At 44.7% G+C, this 22,307-nt stretch overlaps 3 protein-coding genes and 1 long non-coding RNA gene across 10 annotated transcripts in view; 2 read left to right on the top strand and 2 right to left on the bottom strand.

Annotated features, from left to right (window-relative positions):
• Positions 1 to 48: 48 nt before the first annotated feature.
• poglut3 (protein O-glucosyltransferase 3) lies at positions 49 to 4,717 on the top strand. The gene is made up of 6 exons (XM_030732256.1): positions 49 to 498; positions 732 to 929; positions 1,518 to 1,801; positions 2,235 to 2,439; positions 3,622 to 3,818; positions 3,966 to 4,717. Exons 1-6 carry the CDS (start codon positions 261 to 263, stop codon positions 4,395 to 4,397), a joined length of 1,554 nt encoding a protein of 517 aa, XP_030588116.1. The 5' UTR covers positions 49 to 260; the 3' UTR covers positions 4,398 to 4,717.
• A 469-nt stretch (positions 4,718 to 5,186) lies between these two features.
• rep15 (RAB15 effector protein) lies at positions 5,187 to 6,857 on the bottom strand. The gene is made up of 2 exons (XM_030730800.1): positions 6,542 to 6,857; positions 5,187 to 6,462 (listed from the first exon to the last, which is right to left on the bottom strand). The coding sequence occupies exons 1-2, from the start codon at positions 6,821 to 6,823 to the stop codon at positions 5,926 to 5,928; spliced, it is 819 nt and encodes a 272-aa protein (XP_030586660.1). The 5' UTR covers positions 6,824 to 6,857; the 3' UTR covers positions 5,187 to 5,925.
• ppfibp2b (PPFIA binding protein 2b) overlaps positions 6,689 to 22,307 on the bottom strand; it is an 83,057-nt gene continuing 67,438 nt past the window's right edge. For 2 of the 7 annotated variants that reach the window (XM_030730792.1, XM_030730795.1), the window contains 13 exons: positions 21,414 to 21,558; positions 18,816 to 18,951; positions 18,611 to 18,730; positions 18,332 to 18,482; positions 17,163 to 17,274; positions 16,992 to 17,080; positions 16,597 to 16,719; positions 15,840 to 15,965; positions 15,576 to 15,764; positions 14,739 to 14,939; positions 12,816 to 12,881; positions 9,245 to 9,310; positions 6,738 to 6,871 (listed from right to left, as the gene is read on the bottom strand). In XM_030730792.1, the coding sequence (XP_030586652.1) occupies positions 6,848 to 6,871; positions 9,245 to 9,310; positions 12,816 to 12,881; positions 14,739 to 14,939; positions 15,576 to 15,764; positions 15,840 to 15,965; positions 16,597 to 16,719; positions 16,992 to 17,080; positions 17,163 to 17,274; positions 18,332 to 18,482; positions 18,611 to 18,730; positions 18,816 to 18,951; positions 21,414 to 21,558 (1,548 nt within the window). In that variant the 3' untranslated portion in view covers positions 6,738 to 6,847. Of the gene's footprint in view, positions 6,872 to 9,244; positions 9,311 to 10,965; positions 11,097 to 12,815; positions 12,882 to 14,738; positions 14,940 to 15,575; positions 15,765 to 15,839; positions 15,966 to 16,596; positions 16,720 to 16,991; positions 17,081 to 17,162; positions 17,275 to 18,331; positions 18,483 to 18,610; positions 18,731 to 18,815; positions 18,952 to 19,819; positions 19,853 to 21,024; positions 21,058 to 21,413; positions 21,559 to 22,307 lie in introns of those variants that run through there. The other 5 variants (XM_030730799.1, XM_030730797.1, XM_030730796.1 and 2 more) reach the window with 5 other exon arrangements.
• On the top strand, positions 14,769 to 18,821 carry LOC115781253 (uncharacterized). Its single transcript, XR_004020068.1, has 3 exons — positions 14,769 to 14,906; positions 18,341 to 18,515; positions 18,629 to 18,821. It is a non-coding gene; the product is annotated as an uncharacterized LOC115781253 (long non-coding RNA).

Here is a 22,307-nt window from a genome sequence, read left to right as displayed (position 1 = left end):
GAAAATCTGCACTTCAATCACATATTAATTAATTGATTTACAATCCGGTGCGGTGCACATAAAGTCACAAACATTGTGGAGGGGGTCTGTAGGGGGCGTTCACAATATGCACCCCAACATTTCCAACTTCCCGTGAAGGCACCGCTGACCAGCAGCAATGGGCGTGTCTTCACCAACATGTCGGAGTGAGAGTTTCTCTTAAAACTTCACACTCCAAATTTAGAGACTTCGCACGTTTACCTCGCGCCACTTGCTGGAATATGGCGCGTTACCGGGACGCAGATACACTGGAGCCGGTTCGGAGCGGTTTAATTAGTAGGTTTGTAATTTTACTAGTATTTATAAGCACAGGCTTCCCGGTTTGCGAGTGTGAAGGAATCAGCCCGGAGAGATGCCTCATATGGGGTCCGGGGCTGAACCCGGACACAGTGTTACCAGTCCGCTACTTCTTTATTCAGGCGGTGGATTTAAAAGGAGAAAACCTGACTCTGTCTCCAGGTAAGTGAGCATCAACACGACCTTACTGGCTCACTAAATCCCTGTTGCGTTATTTTTAAGCTAACCTGAAACTGTCTTTGCAACATTTTTGCGTTGATAATCCGCAGACGCAGCTAGCTAGCTACATTTAAAGTTTGTTCGGGTTACTGTTAACGAGAACGGCTCAAAACGGGCTGTTATTTGAGTTATCACGCAAACTGTTGACTGAAATGCTCTTTGGATGTGGTGCTCAGGAAAAGACGCGTTTAACGTGAAGATAAGTTCCCTGGACGTGAACGAGCACATCCGTGTCCACGTCCCTCCACCTCTGGACAGAGGAGACGGCTCCTTCCTGGTGAGGTACCGGCTCTACAGCTCTGCGCTCACCGGCCTCCACATCCAGGTCTCTTACGGAGATGCTGCGGTGGCCAAGTCCCCCTACACCGTCCAAGGTTAGTCAGAAGGACATGCTTCATCACCTTCTGTCCTCAGACCCTTAAAGCAGACGTGAACAGTCTGATTAAATGGGGAGGAGGAAAACGACAAAAATGATGAAGAGCTTTTGCAGTTTATCTCCAGAATGCGTTGCCGTTAATTGGGATGCCAGTGTTTTTGCACAGTGGTAGCAATAAGAGGAGATTTAGGGTTGCGAGCGGACGTAAGAATGGCCAGGCTGACCACTCCCTCGGGTACCCCACACACAGAATGATGAAGATAGATCTAATAGGGTTAAGTGGGGTTAATCATAATTTAAATTATAGCATTTATACTGTACACACATGCACTGTTCATGTTGGATTGGAAGAGTTACTCTTACTGATGGGTAGTTACATTTGTGAGAGTGCGCACGTCAGGCTACTACACCACTGTTTTAATGCAGTATTATAAATCAAGTCATTCATCCAGTAACTAGTATTCTTCTGGATTTATCAGTTTAAAAAAAGACTGACTTCATCAGCCAATCAACTGACTGTGATGACTCCTCTTTTACATGGCATCCATGCCTGTATATAACCCTGATGACTCTTACCCATGCTCAGGTCCAGTCTATCATGAATACTGCGACTGTCCTGAGCCCGATGCCTCTGCCTGGCAGAGCGCCATGCAGTGTCCCACCAAGGAGCGGCAGATTCTGGCCGACTTCAAGTCTTTTCCCGCCATCGACCTGCAGCATCTCAGGCAGGAAGTGCCTCACAGATTCTCCAACAGAGGAGGGCTCATTCACTACACAATCATCAACAACCAGGTGTACCGACGCACGCTGGGGAAATATACCGACTTCAAGATGTTCTCTGATGAAATGCTGCTGTCGCTGACGAGGAAGGTAGGGTTGCGTGTCTGTTGTTTTTGCATGCTTTAGGCCACTTATACACTAAAAATGAAAGGAACACATCAGATCTCAGTGGGGGGGAGTCATACTGGATATCTACACTGATATGGACTGAATAATGTGTTAGGAATGAAAGGCTGCCGCATTTTTTGATGGAAATTTAAAATGATAAACCTACAGAGGCTTAATTCAAAGACACCCTGAAAATCAAAGTGAAAAAATGATGCAGCAGGCCAGAAGAACATTTAGCTGAAATTTGGGTCTGACAGGTCCAAGGATTTCATCCTGATACCTGATGTTGGACTTGATACTAAACTCTGATTAAAACGTGTTCCTTTAAATTTTTTTTAGTTGTGTATATACAAAGTCCTTACAGTCACACAAAGCACCATGACATCAGTCCCCTGCTGGGTTTGTTCTGCTGCAGGTGAGGGTGCCTGATGTGGAGTTTTACGTCAATGTGGGTGACTGGCCGTTAGAGACGAGGACGACGGGAGCCGTTCCGATCTTATCGTGGTGTGGCTCCACAGACACGCGGGATATTGTCCTCCCCACCTACGAGGTCACGCACTCCACTCTGGAGACACTGAGAGGCGTCACTAATGACCTCCTGTCTGTCCAGGGGCATACAGGTAACTAACTTTCCTGAGCCAAACAGCTGTCAGCTCACATATTTCTGTCTGTGCTACAGGCTGTTAAAGCAAAGTTTAAAGGAAACTGCACTAAAATTGCAGCTGACGGGACTGTAAATGATGTGGGAGCTCTTGGCTCCGGTGTACACCATGGTGTACTTTTTATTGATTTATTGCTTTTAATACTGTGCAGTAGTTTAAGACCTTTATTGCTCTGAACATACAAAAATATAAAAATCCAGGGAAGTGCTGCCTTTGCTTTTCTCAAAGTGTTCTCCAGAGCCATAAAGCGCTGCCTTCTTTAATTTGAGACTTCCTGAACCACATAATCCAACTTCCACTTCAGCGGCAGAGAGGTTTAACTAATGTGGAAGTTGTATGCTTGGCTGCAGCCACTTTTACCCAGGATCCAAAACATTACAACCATAGAATCTAAATGAGGGGTGATTGTCAGTTATGAAGCCAGTTTCTCCCTTGCTTTGTTTTTGTGACTGTCCAGCAGAGGGCACCGCAGGGTTAAGTACCTGTGCTTGCGTTTTCCATAGACTGCATACACTAAATGGACAAAGCCTACACATTACACCTACAGCAGCTGCTCAGCCATGCCATGAAGCTCCCAGCGTGCGGTTTTAGTGCTGATGTTAATGTCCGAGGAGGTTTGGGAGTCAGCTGGTCTTTAGAAAGACCCGCTCTTTCACAGGTGTTTGTAAAGGCAGACTGCATGGCCAGGTGCTTGATTTTATAAACCAATAAAAATGGGGCTGAAAACACCTGAATTCAAAGATTAAGAGGTGTGGCCCAATACTTTTATCCATATATGAATGATCGGTGTAAGATGGCACCAGTTTGTCTCTGTACACCACATCCTCAATGTCGCCGTGTTAGATTTCTGGAGTCAGAAGCAGAGTCCACCCTAAATCACTGTAGTTTAAAATATGCACAACAATGTGTAATGTTCAAAGACAGAAATGAGGAAGTGGATTTTTAGTTCGGTTACATATTTGGACCCAAATCTAACTTTCTGGAAATTTGAGTAAAGTTCAAATAAATGAAGCAATCAACACTTTTAGGATAAATATGATCTTATCAATATCTGCGTAAATGTAGACATATTTGTATAAAGATATATAAATTTGCTGCATTTTAATTCTGTTGCTTCTTTCTTCCCATTTCTTCTCTCAGGGCCTCTGTGGGCGAATAAAACCGAGCGGGCGTTTTTCCGGGGTCGGGACAGTCGAGAGGAGCGTCTCCAGCTCGTCTCTCTGTCCAAAAGAAACCCAGAGCTGCTGGACGCCGGCATCACTGCGTGGTTCTTCTTCAGAGACCAGGAGAAACACGTTGGCAAAGCACCACTTGTTGGATTCTTTGACTTCTTTAAGGTGAGGAACCTTAAGAGTCTTATTTAATAAATAAATATATCCTTGTTCCTCACTTCACTACAATGATACAGCTTTTTTTGATGTCTCTGCTTTATGAATACATTAAATAGATATATAACATGTATAACTCCTGCTACCTCGTTGCAGTACAAATACCAGGTGAACATTGATGGAACGGTGGCAGCATACCGGTTTCCTTACCTGATGCTCGGGAACAGTCTGGTTCTGAAACAGGACTCTCAGTACTACGAACACTTCTACAGCCATCTGAAGGCTGGAACGCACTACGTTCCTGTGAAGAGGAACCTGTCAGACCTTCTGGAGAAAATTAGCTGGGCCAAAGAGAACGACGCTGAGGCACGGGAGATTGCCAGAGCGGGCCAGGCAGCAGCCAGAGAGCTGCTGCAGCCCAGCAGGCTGTACTGTTACTACTACAGAGTGCTGCGCATGTATTCAGAGAGACAGACGGGACAGCCGACACGGCACGCAGACATGGAGCTGGTGCCTCAGCCGGACGACCACACTGCTGCCTGCACATGTGAGCGTGAAAGGCTCAAAGAAGAAAGGGATGAACTATGACGGACTCGGTCTTTAGTCTTTTTCTGTGTGAAAACATTCCTGATACATAAAGAGTGAAGATAACTTAATGTTCCTGATGCCTGCAGGAATATGAATGTTAAACATTCCACTTTAGTTTTGGACATTAGAGTGATTTTAGAATCAAAACTGTCGGGAGTTTCAAGGCAAGGCTCAAAGACAATCTAATGTTTTAGATACCATATATTGTTTTTTGTACTTGTTTATAGCTCCGCTTAGTAATGGAGGAATGTGAATGACTGTAAATGTGCCTTTTACATTGGATACTTGTATCTAAACTAAAATCTTTGTCTTAAAATCAATGAGAAGTTCAGTCTTTTACAGTACTGCATCCACACAGTTGCTACTGCATTTCTGTTAGTTAAAATTATTCTGTTGAATCATTAAGTTACTCATTTTTCCAAAACATGAGTGTGCAGGTCTGACAGCACGGCGGCAGCTCTGTCGCCTCACAGCACGAAGGTCCTGTGTTTGAATCCACGGGCCAGCCGGTACCTCCAGCTTCCTCCCACAGTCCAAAGGTATAACTGGTGCTTCTAAACTGGCTGTGCAAAGATTTTACTTCACTCTAAGAATGTGCAAATATGTTGCCACCCTAACGTGGCCAAAAACCTTTTTACTGTTAGTTTAAAAAAATAATACAGGTTCATATTAACCATTGGTCAAGATCTGACATCAGGATCAAAAATTTGTACTTGTAATATAACAATAGTTTATTTTTATGCCACTTATAAAAATCAGCGTTACAAAATGCACTCAAAAAACATAGAATTAAAGAGGTGAAAGTTAAAATAAAATGAAAAACAAATATCAATTCAAAATAGGAAGTGCAACATCAAGAATGAAATACAGTGATTCTAGAGTTAATAAGAAAAAGACAAAAATGTAGAAGAAGAAGAAGAAAGCATTATGATATAAATAAGTCGAGCTGTGATTTACATGAAGATGCTGACAAATCAAGTTTGAGTTCCTTCGGCAGGTTCTTCCATAACCAAGGAACCCAAACAGAAAACATGCAGTCACACATATACACGGGCTGGCCACATTGTTAGGCACGTGCAACTCATTAATGCATATATCTAATCAGCCAATGCCCTGGCAGCAAGTCAATGCATTTAGGCGTGTAGATAAGGCCAAGCTGACCTGCTGAAGTTCAAACCGAGCATCAGAATGGGGACAAAAGGTGATTTAAGTGACTTTGAATGTGGCACAGTTGGTGCCAGTCAGGCTGGTCTGAGTAAACTGGCACCCATCCTCTGATGGCCGCTTCCAGCAGGATAACACAAAACTCAGATCAAACTGGTTTCCTGAACGTGACGGTGAGTTCACTGCACTCAAATATCCTATTATAAGTGTGTAAACTACTGTCAGAAAGCAGGGCGAGAAGTGGAATGACACATTAAGGTGGAAGATCATCAACAAGGACACACGTAAAAGGTCTTTAATGCTGACACTGCATTTTAGCACGTGGGTGGTGTGTTGTGCCTTTAGCCACCAAGCATGAGCTGGTTCAGCTGAATTTAATCATGAGAGTGATGGGTTCACCCCTATTTCTGGTCATAATTGCCTGCATCATTCCTAAAGGCGTATGGAGATACCTCGAACCTTTAAAGAAGTTCTCGATCAGAGCTCTGTCAATTTTGCATTTTCCAGTGGCCGCCTCAAAATTATTGCTGAGGACGCCGTAGATATTCGCCTTGTCTTTTTTTTTCCCAAAAAACAAGAAGAGAGCATAGCAGTCCTTGCCGATGGAGGTGCAGAAGTTCACCATCCTCTCGTGCACGTTCTCGTTGCTGGACTCCATCTGAGCCATCTGGATAGATTCACTGCAGGTCTCCCTGGAGACGTTCTCAGCCTCCTCCCTTTCAGGCAGGTGCAGGACTTGCACGACAATCTGGAATTTAGGGTTCTTGGTCGGCCTCTCCAGCACCGCCCAAACCCAGTCGGCACCCAGGAGGATGCGCTGCTCGGGCGTCATGACTGTGCAGTTAAGGTCGTCTTGCAGGTTGACATCCACACTCCGAGCGATGTAGGTCATCAGGAAGACCTGTTGAAGTGTGAGATCTTTCAGTGACTACTTTAAAGCATATTTTCTTAGATATTGATAAAACAGTCAATGTTGCTACCTGAGTGAGCACCTCGGGACTCGGGCAGAACTTGTCCTCTGGATCCTTGAAGCTGAGGTACTCCTGGGCTCTGGCTGAGGCAGCAGAGATGCAGTCGCTGAAAAGATGTATGAACTCGTTGGGCCTGGGGACATCACGTCTCCTTAGTGTAGCAAAGATGCTCGGTTGGGGGGACATGTTACGATAAAAGGATGGCTGCCTGGATCGGCTACATTTAAAAGAAGAAAAGAAGCTGAAGTTTCTCAGTGGGTTAGATATGGGTTTGCTGAACTTCTCACCCATGGCGGACCGATGATGGACAGCAGATCACAGGCTGGTCTCCCTGATGCACTGGAAAGATAAAAGGTCAAATTTCTGTGTAAAATTTAAGCTGCAATTCACATCCTGGTGCTAAAACAATCAGATTTTCACACGAGTCCTAAAAGTAGATGAAAACAAACCCACTTAAACAAATGAGAAATATTAGAGTTGATCATGTGAAAATGAGCCAGTGTTAGAGGCTGCACAGGTAATCAAAGTCCTCCAGGATGGCACATCAATATGTGCCATTGCCAAAAGTTTTGCTGTGTCTCTCAGCACAGTCTCAGAGCATGCAGGAGCTTCCAGGAGACAGGCAGCTACTCTAGGAGAGCTGGACAGGGCTGTAGAAGGTCCTTAACCCATCAGCAGGACCAGGATCTGCTCCTTTGTGCAAGGAGGAACAGGATGAGCACTGCAGAGCTACAAAATGACCTCCAGCAGCCACTGGTGTGAATGTCTCTGAGCAAACAATCAAACAGACTTCATGAGGGTGGCCTGAGGGCCCGACGTCCTCTAGTGGGCGCTGTGCTCACTGCTCGGCACCGTGGAGCCTGATTGGCATCTGCCACAGAATACCAGAATTAGCAGGTCCACCACTGGCTCCCTGTGCTTTTCACAGATGAGAGCAGGTTCACCCTGAGCACATGTGACAGACCTGAAAGGGTCTGGAGGAGCCGTGGAGAACGTTATGCTGCCTGTAACATCGTTCAGCATGACCGGTTTGGTGGCGGGTCAGTGATGGTCTGGGGAGGCATGGAGGGACACACAGACCTCTGCAGGCTAGGCAACGGCACCCTGACTGCCATCAGGTATCAGGATGAGATCCTTGGACTCACTGTCAGACCCTACGCTGCTGCAGTGGGTCCTGGGTTCCTCCAGCACAACAACACCAGGCCTCATGTGGTGAGAGTATGCAGGCAGTTTACTGAGGATGAAGGAACTGATACCACTGACTGGCCCTGTGCTTAATCCTGGTTATCATATGTGACAACAGTGTTAGGTCTGCAGCTTTAATGTGGACAAATCAAAATTGTATTTATTCAATCAGCTGTTTCAAACAGCCGGCTTGACCAGTCCAAAACATAAGAACCGTGTCCCATCTTTGCATCTCGGCCAAGCAGCAACCTCCGGGGGGTGTCAACAAGAAAATGACAAAAGCTGCAGTTCCTTTAGTGGCCACTTGAGGCCGGCTCCTAAGACAAGACTCGTGTTTGAAAAAAATCCAACATTACAACATTCAAAAGCATGTTTTAGCCTCTATGAATAGTTTTCCCTCTCACAACATTTCTACAGTGGGTGATTTTTGTTTTTTTTTTCCATTCACATGGATGTAGAAGTTAATGCAGCTTGGCAAGTGAACGGTTGCTAGTTTGATTCCAGCTGGAGGCCCAAATCCCCTTTGGTTGTGTCAATAATGGCATCTGGTGTAAAACACTGCCAAATCAAACATGCAGAGGTACCTGCTGTGGGGACCCCTGGTGACAAGGGACAAGTGGCTCCTTCTTCAACGCATCCACCTGAATATTCGAGTTGTCCTGACACAGGCAGCTGGAGCCAATTGGAGTCTTCTAGATTAGAGTCACTGAACATGACTCTGACACTGCGTCTGTCAGCAGCTTATAGTTTATAAGAAAGGTTGCTCGTGTTAGCTGATAACAATCCACTCTCGTCCAAACAATGGTCACTCCAAAAGAACAACACAGGCAGCCAAAATGCAAAGCCTGTGGCTATGTCTTTATCTTTAGGCCAGTTTTGGTCTTTAGAAACACTTTCATCTTTCATCAGTTATGTTTTATTTTTGCTTTTTGTCTTTTCTGACAAACCTGATGCACTGATGGAACAATAAATTCTGTGATTTCTAAAGAAAAATGTCAGGACATCTGTCCTTGAACTTAAAGTGGGTCATTCTTCAAGACGATGACACACAGCAGACATCAGAAGATAAAGATAATGGTTTGGACTCGTCAAGCCAAAGGCAGCAGAAATACTGTGGAGTGGCCTAAAGAGATCTACATGAGGAAACCGGCCCTGGAAATAAAGCTGGAGTTAAAGCAGCTTTTAGCTGCAGTTATTTCTGCACAGGGTGGTTACATACAGTACTTTCACCTCTTGCAGATATGCATGATTTTTCTCAGTAAATGAAATGACCCATATTTGTGACCCAGTTGTTTAAATAGGTTCTCTTTATCTACTTTAAGGACTTCTGATATACATGGAGAAATATAGAAAACAATAAAGGGTTCAAACCCCTGTAATCACCACAGTTTGGTGTCAGTTTGGATTTTGAGGAGGAAAAGGAAACTGTGTCACTGTTCATTCAGTCATTTAGGTGAATAATTGACTGACACCAGTTTGGGCACTAAAACAGTAAGAAGAGCAGCATGGATCGGTACAGGTACTCACCAGGACCGGTCTGGAAGTTTCCACAGTTCCAAGTCCACTACATGTCCTTTGCTCTTCTCCTTTGTCCTGTTGAGATACACAATTTCTCTATGTGTACTTTGTGTCCTCATGTGAACAAAACTTCCAGCAGAATAATGAGTATTTTCCATTTACGGGGAGTTTTGCAGGCAGTGGCAGCAAGGGTGTGGTGTTTGTAACTTGTCAAATTTTAGGTAAGTCAACAAAAGACTCATCTTACCAGTTAGCTTGGTGCAGCAGCTTGAGAACTGGGGAGAGCCTGAAGGGAGCGGCGGGTAAACAAAACGTGTAACTGCTTTTAGAAAGAAGCGTCAATGAGGACATGCGGGCCGGGACGGCAGCGTCTAGAGTGGCGGCTCTCAAGGTCATTTTAGGAAACGAGGAGTTTCAGTCATAAAGGTGGAAAAATGCCACGTTTGACCTGTGGGTCTTCAGGTTGAGCTGAAGGCAGGTTGATATTGCAGGTGTAACAAATGCAGTGGTACAGCTGACCCGTCCTTTAACAAACTGTTCAGAGGACCCCGCTTAGATTTTGTCAACTAAATACCACAAACTACTGTTCCAGACTGCTGCCATATCTGCTTTATAAAAGTAGATTGTTTTGTTCTTCTTTATGCTTATAGACTTTCCAAAACCAGTGCTTTAGAAGAGTATTTATACCACGACAGAAAAAAGGTTAACCATAAAATATGCTGGTACTGAATAGCCATGAAATGAAAGCCACAGAAACATAAGTTTATACAATGTTTAAGATCTCATAAAACACCAGTAAAGTCTAGTTTTGGCCGCCCAGGTGTGCTGAAAACATTGACACATTAGCTTATTTTACAATAACCAGACTTCTCTTCCCTGTGCACAAACAGTGCTTGCTAATCCTTAAGCTATTCCCTTGAGTTAAACAGCAATAATTCAATAGTGTGGGTTAATTATGGAGCTCCAGTTCACAAAAGCAGTGGTCTCAAGCTGCTTTAGCTTGCAAGGTAAAGACCCTAAAATATTAGTCAGAGATCCTGTTGATCATACGAGAGCAAGCTCTTAGTGATGGCGGGGAGGAAGAACTTCCTTTGAACAGGAAGAGCCCTCCAGCAGCCCCGGGTTCAGGGAGGGGCAGTGAACCCGGGGAAAACAGGAGTTTCAACAACGATGCATCAGATTAGGTCGTTCGCTTGTTCCATGCAGTCCTCTGAGAAGCTTCAGTAGTTCTTGTAAGTTGTTTATTTCAACAAATCATATTTTGTCTCTCTCTACATAACAGCAACAGAATGACAATGCTGAGGAACGTTTTAGCTTCTTCCTCCTTAGCTGATCTCATCTTAAAAATGCCTTAAACCACCATCTGTGATGGGACGCCCAGTTTGTCTGTTCCAAGCTGCATGTGGCTGTTAGTAAATCAGTGACAGCTCATTTAACCCAGTTCTCCCTCCTGATATACCAGCACAGTATTTACAGTACACAGTGGTCAGTATGCTTATTAAAAGCTACATTGCATAGGAAATTAAGGTAAGCTGGAAAAGAAAAAAGTGGTTTATAAGTAGCAGTTCAATTTAGTATACTAGCATATAGAAATAAAAATAAGACCTTTGATTGTTGTCAAAATATGTAGGTCCATTTGTGTTTCCCAGTCCTCTGTATTTACAGAGGTAACCTGAGGTATCAGGGGCGAGTAGGAGTAAATGTACGGAGCTCAGCACTGCAGTGTTAGCTCGAGGTCTGAGGTTCAGTTCAGCTGTGAGGCGGGTCACTACAGCCAACAGCGTTGGGTCACCGTCCTTCAAACTAGCGCCGTCTGAGAACGCCTCATCTCCTTCCGCAGCTCATCTCGGCCGAGTAGATACTGGAGGCAAAGCATCATGGGAGTGGGAATAGGTTATAGAGATTAGAAGTTAGTGTTTGCTTCTGAGCTGGGATCAGTAGACCGTACTGAAGATCATCAGAACTTTGTTCAATCTCTATTACTAAAGAAGCAACATCCCATTCGAGGATTTATGGAAAATGCACTCCTACCTTTGAGAGCAATACCATTAGAAAAGTATCAACAGACTTCATATTATACAGTCATGGTCGAAAATGCTGGCACCCCTGAAAATGTTCCAGAAAAAGAAGTATTTCTCCCAGAAAATTACTGCAGTCACACGTCTTTTGTTACACATAAAGGAAACGAACATGTGCATAACAAAACATGTGTGATTGCAATAATTTTCTGGGAGGAATACTTCTTTTTCTGGAAATTTTTCACGGGTGCCAACATTTTCAGCCATGACTGTATGTGACTATATCTTACTACATATAAGCTTTATAGGATGGAACTGATCTCAGGTCAGAGCAAAGCCAGCTCCACTGCAGAATAAGCAACAAAAACGTGTCAGCAGACTCAAAAGGAAAAGCATGGGTGGAATCAATAAAATCGATTGCAGCTGGGTGTTCACAGTGTTCCACTTAAATGAGCTGCCTTTTATTTCTTTCTATACCTCCACTCAGGTATATTTCAAAGAGCCTTTGTGGTATTACTGCTAGCACAAACATTAGGAGGAGACGGTGGAAGAAGAGAATCATTTTTTTTCCTGTCCTGGTAACATTGTAATTAATGTTGGTTTCGTCTGCAGCGTTTCTGCAGAGCAGGGTGCTTGTTTCCAGAAGGACGTTGCTACTAGTTATAAATCTGGGCATTACTACTTTAAAGTTTAACTTCTTGGAGAGAATTAAACCCAAAAGATGAATTCCTCTTGTCATGTACACACAAAACACAGGTATAGCCTGTAGCTGGTTAGCTTAGCAAAAAGACTGTAACCTGTTCAAAATGAAAGCTCTCGAGACAAAGGTACAGCTGACAGCCTCTTAGCTCAGCTTTGCACCGAGGCTGGAAACAGCCATCCTGGCTTCGTCTGATCAAAATCTGCAGCTGTTTTGTGGCTCGGCTCGCACGCTTAGTGTAACACTGATCTAGAGTTGGTATGGCAAAGCACGCATTGGGCTGTGGAGACCGTTACTGCACACTGTGTGCTGATCTGAAGCTGAGTATGGATTATTTCATATAAAATACGAAATTTCAGTATAATTAAACACAAGGCTAGATGCCGTTTTTCATATCAGGGAATCTCAAAAGGTCTGCAGTGGTCATCATCGCTCTGCTCTTTAGTGCTCTGAAACCAAAAGTGCAAATATTTCAAACGATAAATCAGAGGTTTGAATCGACAGTGCCAGGCCTCGGTGCTCTCACATGTCCTGATGTAATCCTTGCTTGGAGCTCAATTACTGTCATGACTTCAGCAAAAAAAAAAAGAACAAATGCAAAAGAACCAAGGCTGGCATCTGGATGATAACAGCAAGTAATAAAGTAGTAAGTACCGGTGAGCAGGTTTCGCACTGGCAGTATTGCTTTAATTTGCAGGCAGATACAGTACGTGGTGTTTTAATGGTGTTCCTCTCTCAGATTATCTGCAGTTTTCCAACTGAGTGACTCAAACTTCTCTTACAGCAGATTACAAGCAGATTCCCGGCGAGTGAGTCAGCCGCACAAGTCATTAGGCAGCAGCTTGTGTGTGTTGGTGCTTACTGTGAGGTTGTTGATGCTTTCAGACAGAGCTTCTATTTGCAAAATGGTACCCTCTGTGATCGCCATCTGCAACACACACACATGCACGCACACACACAGATGTCTTGTGAACTCATTACAACTCACAATTACAACCTTTCTATCAGTAAAACAACACGTTTCTTAATATTTTAAAAACAGCGTAAGAAAGATACGGAAATGTGCAACAGAGCACTGATAATGAGGATTGTACCTGCAGCTGAGCCATACTCAAACATGCACATGTCACCTTTATCAGGGTTATCATGGTGATGATCATCAGCCATCTTGGCTCAGATTGGTCAGCCGAAGGAGGGAAGGTGGCGTCATAAACGGCCATGACGGCCACTGTGATGGTGAGAATGATGATGATGATGATGATGATGGAAGCAGGTTAGTGCTTGATGCAGGTTATTAAGGCATGCTGCTGCTCATGGGTCCACCTAGCAGCATAGTCCATTACGCTATCCTACAGAAATACAGAATAAGGCTTCCTGAGGAAATCAGTGTTTTCCACACAGACTTTACCTGGGCAAATAGATTAAAAGAACAAATGCTGAGTCTCAAAGTCGCCTCACTCTTATTTTGCAGCATCCTCTAACATCAGCAGGGCGACCCGGTCGCTGTTGTGGTGCTCCTCGATGCCACTGAGCTGCTCTCGTTCCACCGGTGAACAGATTCCAACTCCACCACCACGGACTGCAGCTGGAGAAGGTAATCCCTGTCCCTGCACTGCAAAGCTGCCATTTTAACCACAACTTGACGCATAGGGACAACCGTTTCCTGTACCACTATGCTGACAACCCAGAAATACCAAATATCAGTTTGTGATGTTTGACATTTTAGGTATGACGTACCCGCAGAGCAGAACAAGGGCTGCAGTCACACCCTGTGTTAAAGTTTGAGTCCGTCCACAAAATAAAGAATTGACTTGAGTGGCAACAATTTAGAGCTCTGCTCTTCATTGCCACAAACCGTATATATAGATTATTAATTAACCTCCTTTTGCACATGTGATCTGCATCTGTGGGAAACACTGGCAACGTCCAGTAGATGCCCCTATAATGATGTGCAACCAGAATAAACACATTAAGGACCTCCAACATGTTACACATCTACTCTGATCATCAGAAAGAACGAAGCAACTTTACTTGTGTCTGATTTTGTTTATTAAATGATCTGATAAACCACATGTTAGCTTCCTTTAGCGGATTTCTTTGCTATAAAAATACTATTACAGTCAAATATGAAAAATAACTGTACAAAATCACCACCTGAAGTTTCAAACAAAACATGCTGTTTTATCAATTGCTCTGCAGTGACATAAATAAAATCCCTCGATTATATTATGTAAGTATTGCACAAGTTCATCTCAACCATGTAACAGAAGTGTATTGAACCTGGTTAGAAAAATCAAAGGTCACACATCAAAAATAATCTACTGGTGGTGCACAAATGTTGGCTTAATACTGTACAACACGACATGTCTGTACACGCTGTATGGATTACAGGAAATGATGTCACAGGAATCCGGAGAGAGGCTGTGTTCTCTCGTGATGAGTTAGCGTCATGGCACAGGTTTGAGGCTGAGGCTGGGTTAGTTAGGCATCTGACCGGAGCTGAAATCAAAATACTTCAAGTGTGCTCGTCTCAGAGCTCCCTGCAGCGTGACAGGCAGCTGACTGAGAAACAATCTCTAAAAGTAAGGCACAGGGTCGGGCTGATGGGCGGGGCTTAAAGAAGCACGTAGGGGATGGACTGAGGTATTATGGGCTGCAAGCAAAGGAAGCAGAGTAGTAGCAGAGACAGCTGAATGGCTAAAAGAAAAGATGACAACCATCATCCATGTTGTTGTTGTCATAGTTGTCATGGAGATGGGTCGGCTCTGCTGTCCTCCAGCCCCACCTGGTCCCTGGAGCGGTCGGGCTCTCGGTCTAGGATGGGGCTCAGGCCTCTGAAGCCAGCGTAGGGCCGCATCTGCACCCCGTTCGCTGCAGACTGTCCCAACTGAGGCGAGGACGACTCAATGGGACAGACATAGTCTGTGGATTCATCCGACCGTCGCCTCCTGAGGTGAGTCAAGTTAGAGAAGCCCAACTTCTTCGGCTACAGAGAATCAAGGATAAAAAAGCATCGTCACGCTCCGACAAAGCAACAGTGAATGCTGAGAACGACTAAATGAGTATTAACAAGTAAGATTTATGATTCACCGACAAACAAACTGCTTTAATGTTACGTTCTACAACGACAAGCAAAAGGTTTAAAAGGCGCGCCAATCGCTCCTCCTACATCATCAAAGCCAATAAGAACAATTATTTCTTTACTGAGTCTGTCTCGCTGCACCATTTGCCATCATTAGCTGCAGCAGGCCACAGTATTATATACCTCCCCAAAAAACATCCACTGTTTTAGATGTAGCTCAAGAAACTGAAGCTCTCAGAGTCCAAGGTCATAAACGGGTCGACTGCGAGCGTGAATTGTTTTAGGGTGGATTATGTTTCCAGAGGCACTTCCAGCTGAGCCTGTGGCTGACGGCTGAGTCTTAAAGCTCTGGAAACTGGCTTAAACTTTTGGAAGAGCTCACAGATTAAACCGAGCTGACACACTGAGGTCTCACCATGGATTAAGGTGCTTTTCCCTCACACATGCAGGGAGAGGAAACTGTGCTCTTATAATGCCTTATTTTACCTACTTCCTGTGCTACTCAGCTGTATAATGGAGCCTTTTCTTGTACTTTCTTACCTTGACTTTAGCTGTGATGCTGAGAGGGGAGTATCCTGCCGCCTCGGTGTACTCCCTCTTCTCCTGCTGAGCCTGCGTTCCTACTAGATTGTTGAAGTTGGTGGTTAAGTGGCGCCTCAGCAGAGTTTTCTGAGGAGGGATGTTTAGCAGCATGGCCAGTGTGTCGGAGTTAAACCGAGGCTCCAGCATCTGTTTGAGGAGAAATGATGTGAGATGCTTTGTAAAGCGTTTTTTTTCAGAAGCTGGCTGCTTTTATGTACTCACTATCAGCCCTCCATGCACGCCGCTGCCCCTCAGGTTTGGGGCGTACTCCGCAAGGTCTACAGATCTTAACCACTCCATGACTCGGTGGTTGGACCACTGGACAGCCTCACTGGGAGAGAACTGGCTCTGTAACACACAGAAACACAGTGCGCCGTAGATAAGACACACAAATGTAGGTTTTCTTCTAGTTTGACTTTTTAACTGATGATTATGTCATCAAATCAGTTTGCATGGATTCATTAAAAATACTACAATGATACAAACTACTGAAAAATTTACACATGACCTGGTGTTTAGGTAAAAAAAAAAAAAAAATTATGAAGTTTATGATCAAGAAGCTCCACAACTAATCTAACAATGTTAGATCAAAAACGAGACCTGATTCTCGTGCACCTCTTGATGGCACAGTCCCAGTCCGACCTCTAACGTGCATCTGTGAGCTGAAAACGATGAACTGTGCCACCTGCCATGCCCTGCTCAGCAGATTTAGCTCCCTATGACTTCGTCCTCTTCTTCTTCAAAATGAAATTTGCACCACAAAGTTGACTGAAGTTGAAGTTCCAGCATGCATTGCAGTGTCACAGATGCAGGTGGTCAGAGAAAGGACTTCCTCAAGCAAAGGCCTTGAAGGGGTGATCGGGTTTTTGACTTTCATGGGCGGAGTCTTTATGATAAATACGTGTACGTGCATTGTACCTCGGAGCAGTGAGGTCTGCAGCCATCTTTGTACTTTACTGTATTACTGATTGAACATTACCTCGTTGTTGGGCCTGCGTTTGAGGCAGTTGGGGTTGAATTTGTTGACGTGGAGAACGTGAATGGCACACTTGATGCTGAGGTGGTGCAGCTGGCTGGTCACTTTGAGGAATAACAAGTCGTTCTAACACGGAGAGAGAGAGAGAGAGACAGAGAGAGAGAGAGAGAGCGAGAGAGAGCGAGAGCGAGAGAGAGAGAGAGAGAGAGAGCGAGAGCGAGAGAGAGCGAGAGAGCGAGAGCGAGAGAGAGAGAGAGAGAGAGAGCGAGCGAGAGAGCGAGAGAGAGCGAGAGAGAGAGAGAGAGCGAGAGAGAGATGATATTCCTGCCAACTGCAGCCCCCCCCCCCATACAGTAACCTCGATTTAACGTCACACACGTGATTGGTTACAAGCTCACCACAGTGAGATACTGCAGCATCTGCCCATCCACTCTTCCTTCATTAAACTGGTCTTTGTACTGAGGAAGGCCAATATCATCAAGCCAACCTAGAACAAAGAACAGCACCGTTTTCAGTGAGGGGATCTCCAGGTGTGTGTGTGTGTGTGTGTGCATGCTGTCTGTACATACGAGTAACCCAGAGGTAATCAAGCTCTGCAGATTTTTCAGGCTGTTTGCTGCTGATTGCCTTGATGGACAACTGAAGCTTCTTCCTGTGGAGTGGATTCTTCATGGCCATCTCCTGCAGACAAAGAGAAATGACTGATTACATCCTGTTACATTGTAGTCAAATCAAACAGATTCATTAAGCATTGGCCGTAGCTCAGTAGGTAGAGCAGGTCACCTACTGATTGGAAGGTCAGTGGTTCAATTCCTGGCTACTGCAGGCTGCGTGCCAATATATCCTTGGGCAAGATACTTAACCCCAAGTTGATCTCCGACCGTTCCGTCGGAGTATGAATGTGAGTGAATGTTAGACAATTAAAGCACTTAGCTTAATTAATTAATCATGGAAGTGCTTGTCTGAATGCGTGTGCATGGGGTAAATGTGAACGTGTTGTGTAAGCGCTTTGAGTGCTCATATCTGAGTAGAAAAGCGCTATATAAGAACTTGTCCATTTAATGAGAGCACCGCTGAGCGGGTGCCAACGCTCTGCTGTTTTAGATTCAAAACAGGGGGGGTAAAGGTTGTCGTTAAGGTCGCTGAGATTCGAATCCATCCGAGATTTTTAATAGAAGCATTTATGCTGTCAATTCAAACATTCTCGGTGAGATTAAAAAGTGTTACTTTAATTTTTTGAGCAGTTTAGAAAGAAGGAGAAGAACTAAATAAATGAGAAGTTCAATAAAAATAAAGCAATATGATCAGAAGAAATATTTATCACAGCACATAAATAATCATCCTTGACTGAACAACTGTGTTCTCCCAAAGATATATAAGGTATATAATAAGGTGATGAATTTAAAGAGAGTGGATGAAATGATTCAGCTGAGAGATGAGGAAATATAGGTTAACTTGAGAAAAGAGTAAAACCGTTGGGGTTAACGATCTGATCAAAATGATCTTGATGAGATGCGCGGAAAGGTTGGAGGTGGGGATGAGGTGTACGATGTGACAGCGCTGAAGGCGAAACTAAAGAGCTGGGCGAAAGGCAGAGACAGGCGTTACTAAATACCAAACAGACAGGCAGACAGCAGCCGTGATCAGACGGGGAGAAATGGAAAACTGATGCCAGTCATCTTAGATGCATCACTTTATGAAACATACGCGATATAGAGGAGTGTGTGTGTATGCGTACCTTCTCCAGGTCTTGTGGCGTGGCTGACAGCAGAGTCTGAGCGCCGGTGACCCACTGGCGAGCGAGGATGCTGTACTGACCGAGTCCAATGTCCTCGAGCCAGTCGCACACCTGCTCTGTGCTCCACTTCGAAAACGGCGTCTTCAGATCTCTGAGTTGGTGGGAACAAAACAAAGACTGAAGAGTGAACCCTGCACCTACAGCCACACACTGCATCAGCCCCCTTTGACATACTATCACTTTATTCCCCACATACATGAATTAGTGTTATTAATATACCGTGTTTTTCCTGAACAGGCCAATCGAGGCCCAGCTGTAGCTCTGAAGCCTCCCCTCTTGAAGTCTCCCAGCTCTGGGTCATGAACCTGGACCGGACTACCTGACTGACTGCGACGGATCCTTGGGGACAAAAATACCAATGAGAACATGAACGGGAATATAAATATATGTAGAGGACACCAAACATGTGCATTTCAAAACGTACTTCCCCCAGAGTTTCCTAATGCCTCGGTGACTCTTCCTGTTCTCTGGTGAGACGGGAGACTGCTGTCCAGAGTCCACTCCAGAGGACAGTGGCGACTGGTCTGACGGGAGGCACTCCTCCAACTTCTCTGGATGTTCTGTCGCATGGAAAACCCACAATGAGGAGAGAATCACTGATGCTGCAGGAAACTGAGGGGAACTCTGGGATCCAGAGTGTTTGTGGACCAGAGCAACATGAACACCTGCTGCTCCAATAAAAGCACACTTATGGAAGATTGGAAAATTGACTGGCTCACATTGACATCTGATTTTTCATGCAACAGCATGCAGCTATTTAATAATAAACCACTTTGTGTACAGCACTGCATCTTTTATGGTCGAGTCTAAGTGCAGCAGGCCAGCAATTTGGAATTACCAGTACACAGTCCTTGTTTTCTAATCACAATATTAAAGCATTTCTCGAGCTCCCACTCACACCTGTGGTGCATTATGTTTGGAATCAGTTTCCTGACTACCTATACGGCTGTAACCATGGAAGGACTACGGATGGCACCAACAGGGCAAAGGCCTTGGTGGAATAAAGGTGCAGCGGAGCCTTGTGTTTGAGTTAATAACAACTACAGACAGACAAAGGACGACAAACAACTGACAGAAGAAGCCAAACTCCAAAGAGACCACACAGAAATAAATCTGAAAAAGATACCAGATTAGAAAGAGACGCAAACTAACCACACAGAGGAAAAGGAGCACAAAGACACACAATTATAAAAAGAGTTATGTGATGCAAACACACACTCACACACACACACACACACACACACACACCCCTGCCCCAATGTTGGAGGAGGTCCACAGTGTGCACGTGCACCTGACTAGCTTTAATATGCAAACTGCCTGTTAAGTGACATTGGTAAGGGAAAAGGAAGCAGGTAACCTATTTAGCCCCAGACAGAATGACACATCCTGTATCTCCGCTAAGACTCAGTGTTAAAATGATATACGCACCAACATTATACAGGTCATGTTTTCCAGGAGATCCTGAAGCAGAGGAGGTTAGTTAGGTGAGAAAAAAAGCAAGCAGAAAAAAGCAGAAGGCAGCATGAGTGAAACCCTCTTCATCTCCAAAAAATGCTGGATACATGTTGACATTATAAAGCAGAGCTGCTGATAATGTGGATGAGACTATTGTAGTTTTTAGCTGACCTCAGGAAATTGTGTGTGCCTCAGTATGAATATGCAAGTTATTCCCTCTGACTGAGGCCTGGACTGAATGTGTTACAGATCAGCTACAGTACGCTGCTGTCTTGTTTTTGACAAGTTATCCCCAGAAGCTGCCAGGCTTAGTTCCTCGAGTATCTCTAGCTGCCCAAATCAGTGTTTTTGAGACCATCATTGTTACACTGCTGTTCCAATACTCAGTCATGTCACTGACTGCTTATATGGATCAAGATGTCTTCTAGCATAACATATATGCACCTTATGGAAATGTTACCAAGGTTAAAACCTTGATTATCATCGGCAGGTCAGAGGATGTCTCATTAAGGAGTTCCTGAGATTGATTCTAGAAATTCCTACGATGGAATCTTTAATGCTGTCACCCCCTCTACTCTTTCAGCAGGCTACCTGTTCATGTTGCTCCTGTTTGCTCTGAACACTTCCTCCTTCAACAGGGAGTTGGCTCTGAGCTGTCAGCGAGCGCAGCCACGGTGAGGCCATGAGAGCGAGGAGAGCGGCTGTCAGGTTGCATCCTTCTTTGTTTACTCTGGGGTGTCTTAGCTAGTTCATGCACTTCATGCATACTTAAGCTTGCACTCCTCGCCCTCTCACAGTCCTCTGATTACCCTCCTGCCTTAAGCTCTGGCTCTGTGTATGCAGATATATGGGTGGCTGTGTGCTTTTATGCTTATTAGCTTTAAAGCGTGTGTTCATTCCAGCAAACGCTGATGTGAGAGAGGCGGGCATTATCTCTGACAGCTCTCTGAGTCATGAGGGAGTCCTAATAATCCCGGCTTTAAAGCTGCCTGATCCTCAGCTCACCCCGACTCCGCTCACCTCTGAGAAAATCTTGTTTTGCTCATGAGATAGGTGCTGCTTTTGTTTGCTCGAAGAGGCTTTCTTTGAATGACTTCACAGCCACAGAAACGCCGAGCGCGTCGCTTCAGTGTATTTTCAGTGTTGACATTTTGAGTTTCTGTGAGGGCATACCGTACCTAAAGCCGGAGCACTGGCACTCCTGCAGCGAACTGCAGTCAGAGCACAAACGGGGAGGAAAGAGCGATCCGAGAGCAGAGCAGACATGAGGAGGAGGAAAAAAGAAAAGGCACAGAAAAAGGAAGCAGTGGTACCAAGGTTAGTTAACAATTTAGTTTGTTTTCACTAAAATCAAATTTTTTAAATTCCAAGGAACAGTTCCAATATATGGGAAATATGCTCGTTCGTGAAACTCCAGCCAGCAGGCTGCTTGATTATCTCAGCTGATTAAATGTATTTCCCAAAATATAAAAATATTCCTAGAGCCCATGCAGTCTGAGGTCATGCAGATCTCTTTTTTTAGGTTTAAAGTGCAGTGAGATTTCTCAGGATAAAGCGTGGCACTCACTCAGACTGTAGTCCTGGCCGTGGACGGGAGAGAGCTGGACAGGAGATAAATACTCTCCGTCTCCGTTCAGCTCGGCCCTCGGCTCGCTCTTCTTACCCAGCTTCCCCGGCAGAGTCTGGTACTTGTTCAGCTCCATGTGGGGATTCTGCACGATATAAAAAAACAAACGTTATGTCTTCAACCAAGTCCGGCATCGCATCCCAAATATGATCTTAAAATGTAAACAATTCAGTAAATGATTTCTAATGTTTTTCTGAATAAACACCTCCGACCCTAATGAAGAGGACACCTTATTCTTTGTATTTGGTCGTTATGTGGCTCTGAGCCACTTTGCTACATTCTTGATTAAATACAGTATAAATCAGTGGCTTAACGTGATCCTGATGGCTTTCATAAGATCACGGCGGGGCTGAGAGGTGATTTGCGTTTCTGCTCTGTTGCGTAACCGTGTGTCCTTTAGAGAGTGAACGTCTGATGGTGCAGGAATGTAACCACGCATCAAAGTCGCGGTGACTCCGAGAGAATTACTGGAGAAAGGCCAGCAGAAAGAAACAGCTGGGAGGCAGCTGTGATGCCGAGTACTACCGACAGCCACTTCAGGTGGGTCTCGGCCCTGTTGTGCGTGCGTGCGTGTTTGCAGCACGAGTATCTGCAGAGCATAAGAATGTGTGCTTGTAATGCACAGGATGATTTTTTTCTTTTATTCAAAGGAAGAACTCAACTGTGAACCTGTCACACTGAGAACAAGCAGGTCAGAGGTCACCTGGACTGTTTCACAGAGAAGGAGACAACACTATGAGCTATTTTTGTCTTTTAAAATCTTTTAAGAGCATCTGTGGCTTTATGTGTTTCTGTGCTGTGAGTAGTGCTCACAGGCCACTGTTTGGAAAACTT

The sequence above is a fragment of the Archocentrus centrarchus genome, chromosome 6, assembly GCF_007364275.1.
Source record: "Archocentrus centrarchus isolate MPI-CPG fArcCen1 chromosome 6, fArcCen1, whole genome shotgun sequence".
Classification (NCBI taxonomy): domain Eukaryota; kingdom Metazoa; phylum Chordata; class Actinopteri; order Cichliformes; family Cichlidae; genus Archocentrus; species Archocentrus centrarchus.
Note: the sequence above shows the minus strand (reverse complement) of the source record. Positions and strands in the feature narration are given on the sequence as shown.

Excerpts from the sequence above, each read along its gene's own strand:
- poglut3 (XM_030732256.1), top strand. The coding sequence starts at position 261 with ATGGCGCGTTACCGGGACGCAGATACACTGGAGCCGGTTCGGAGCGGT. Across the intron at positions 2,440-3,621 it reads GTCTGTCCAGGGGCATACAG|GGCCTCTGTGGGCGAATAAA; the intron begins GTAACTAACTTT and ends TTCTTCTCTCAG. Across the intron at positions 3,819-3,965 it reads GATTCTTTGACTTCTTTAAG|TACAAATACCAGGTGAACAT; the intron begins GTGAGGAACCTT and ends ACCTCGTTGCAG.
- rep15 (XM_030730800.1), bottom strand. The coding sequence starts at position 6,823 with ATGGGTGAGAAGTTCAGCAAACCCATATCTAACCCACTGAGAAACTTC. Across the intron at positions 6,463-6,541 it reads GTCCCGAGGTGCTCACTCAG|GTCTTCCTGATGACCTACAT; the intron begins GTAGCAACATTG and ends ACACTTCAACAG.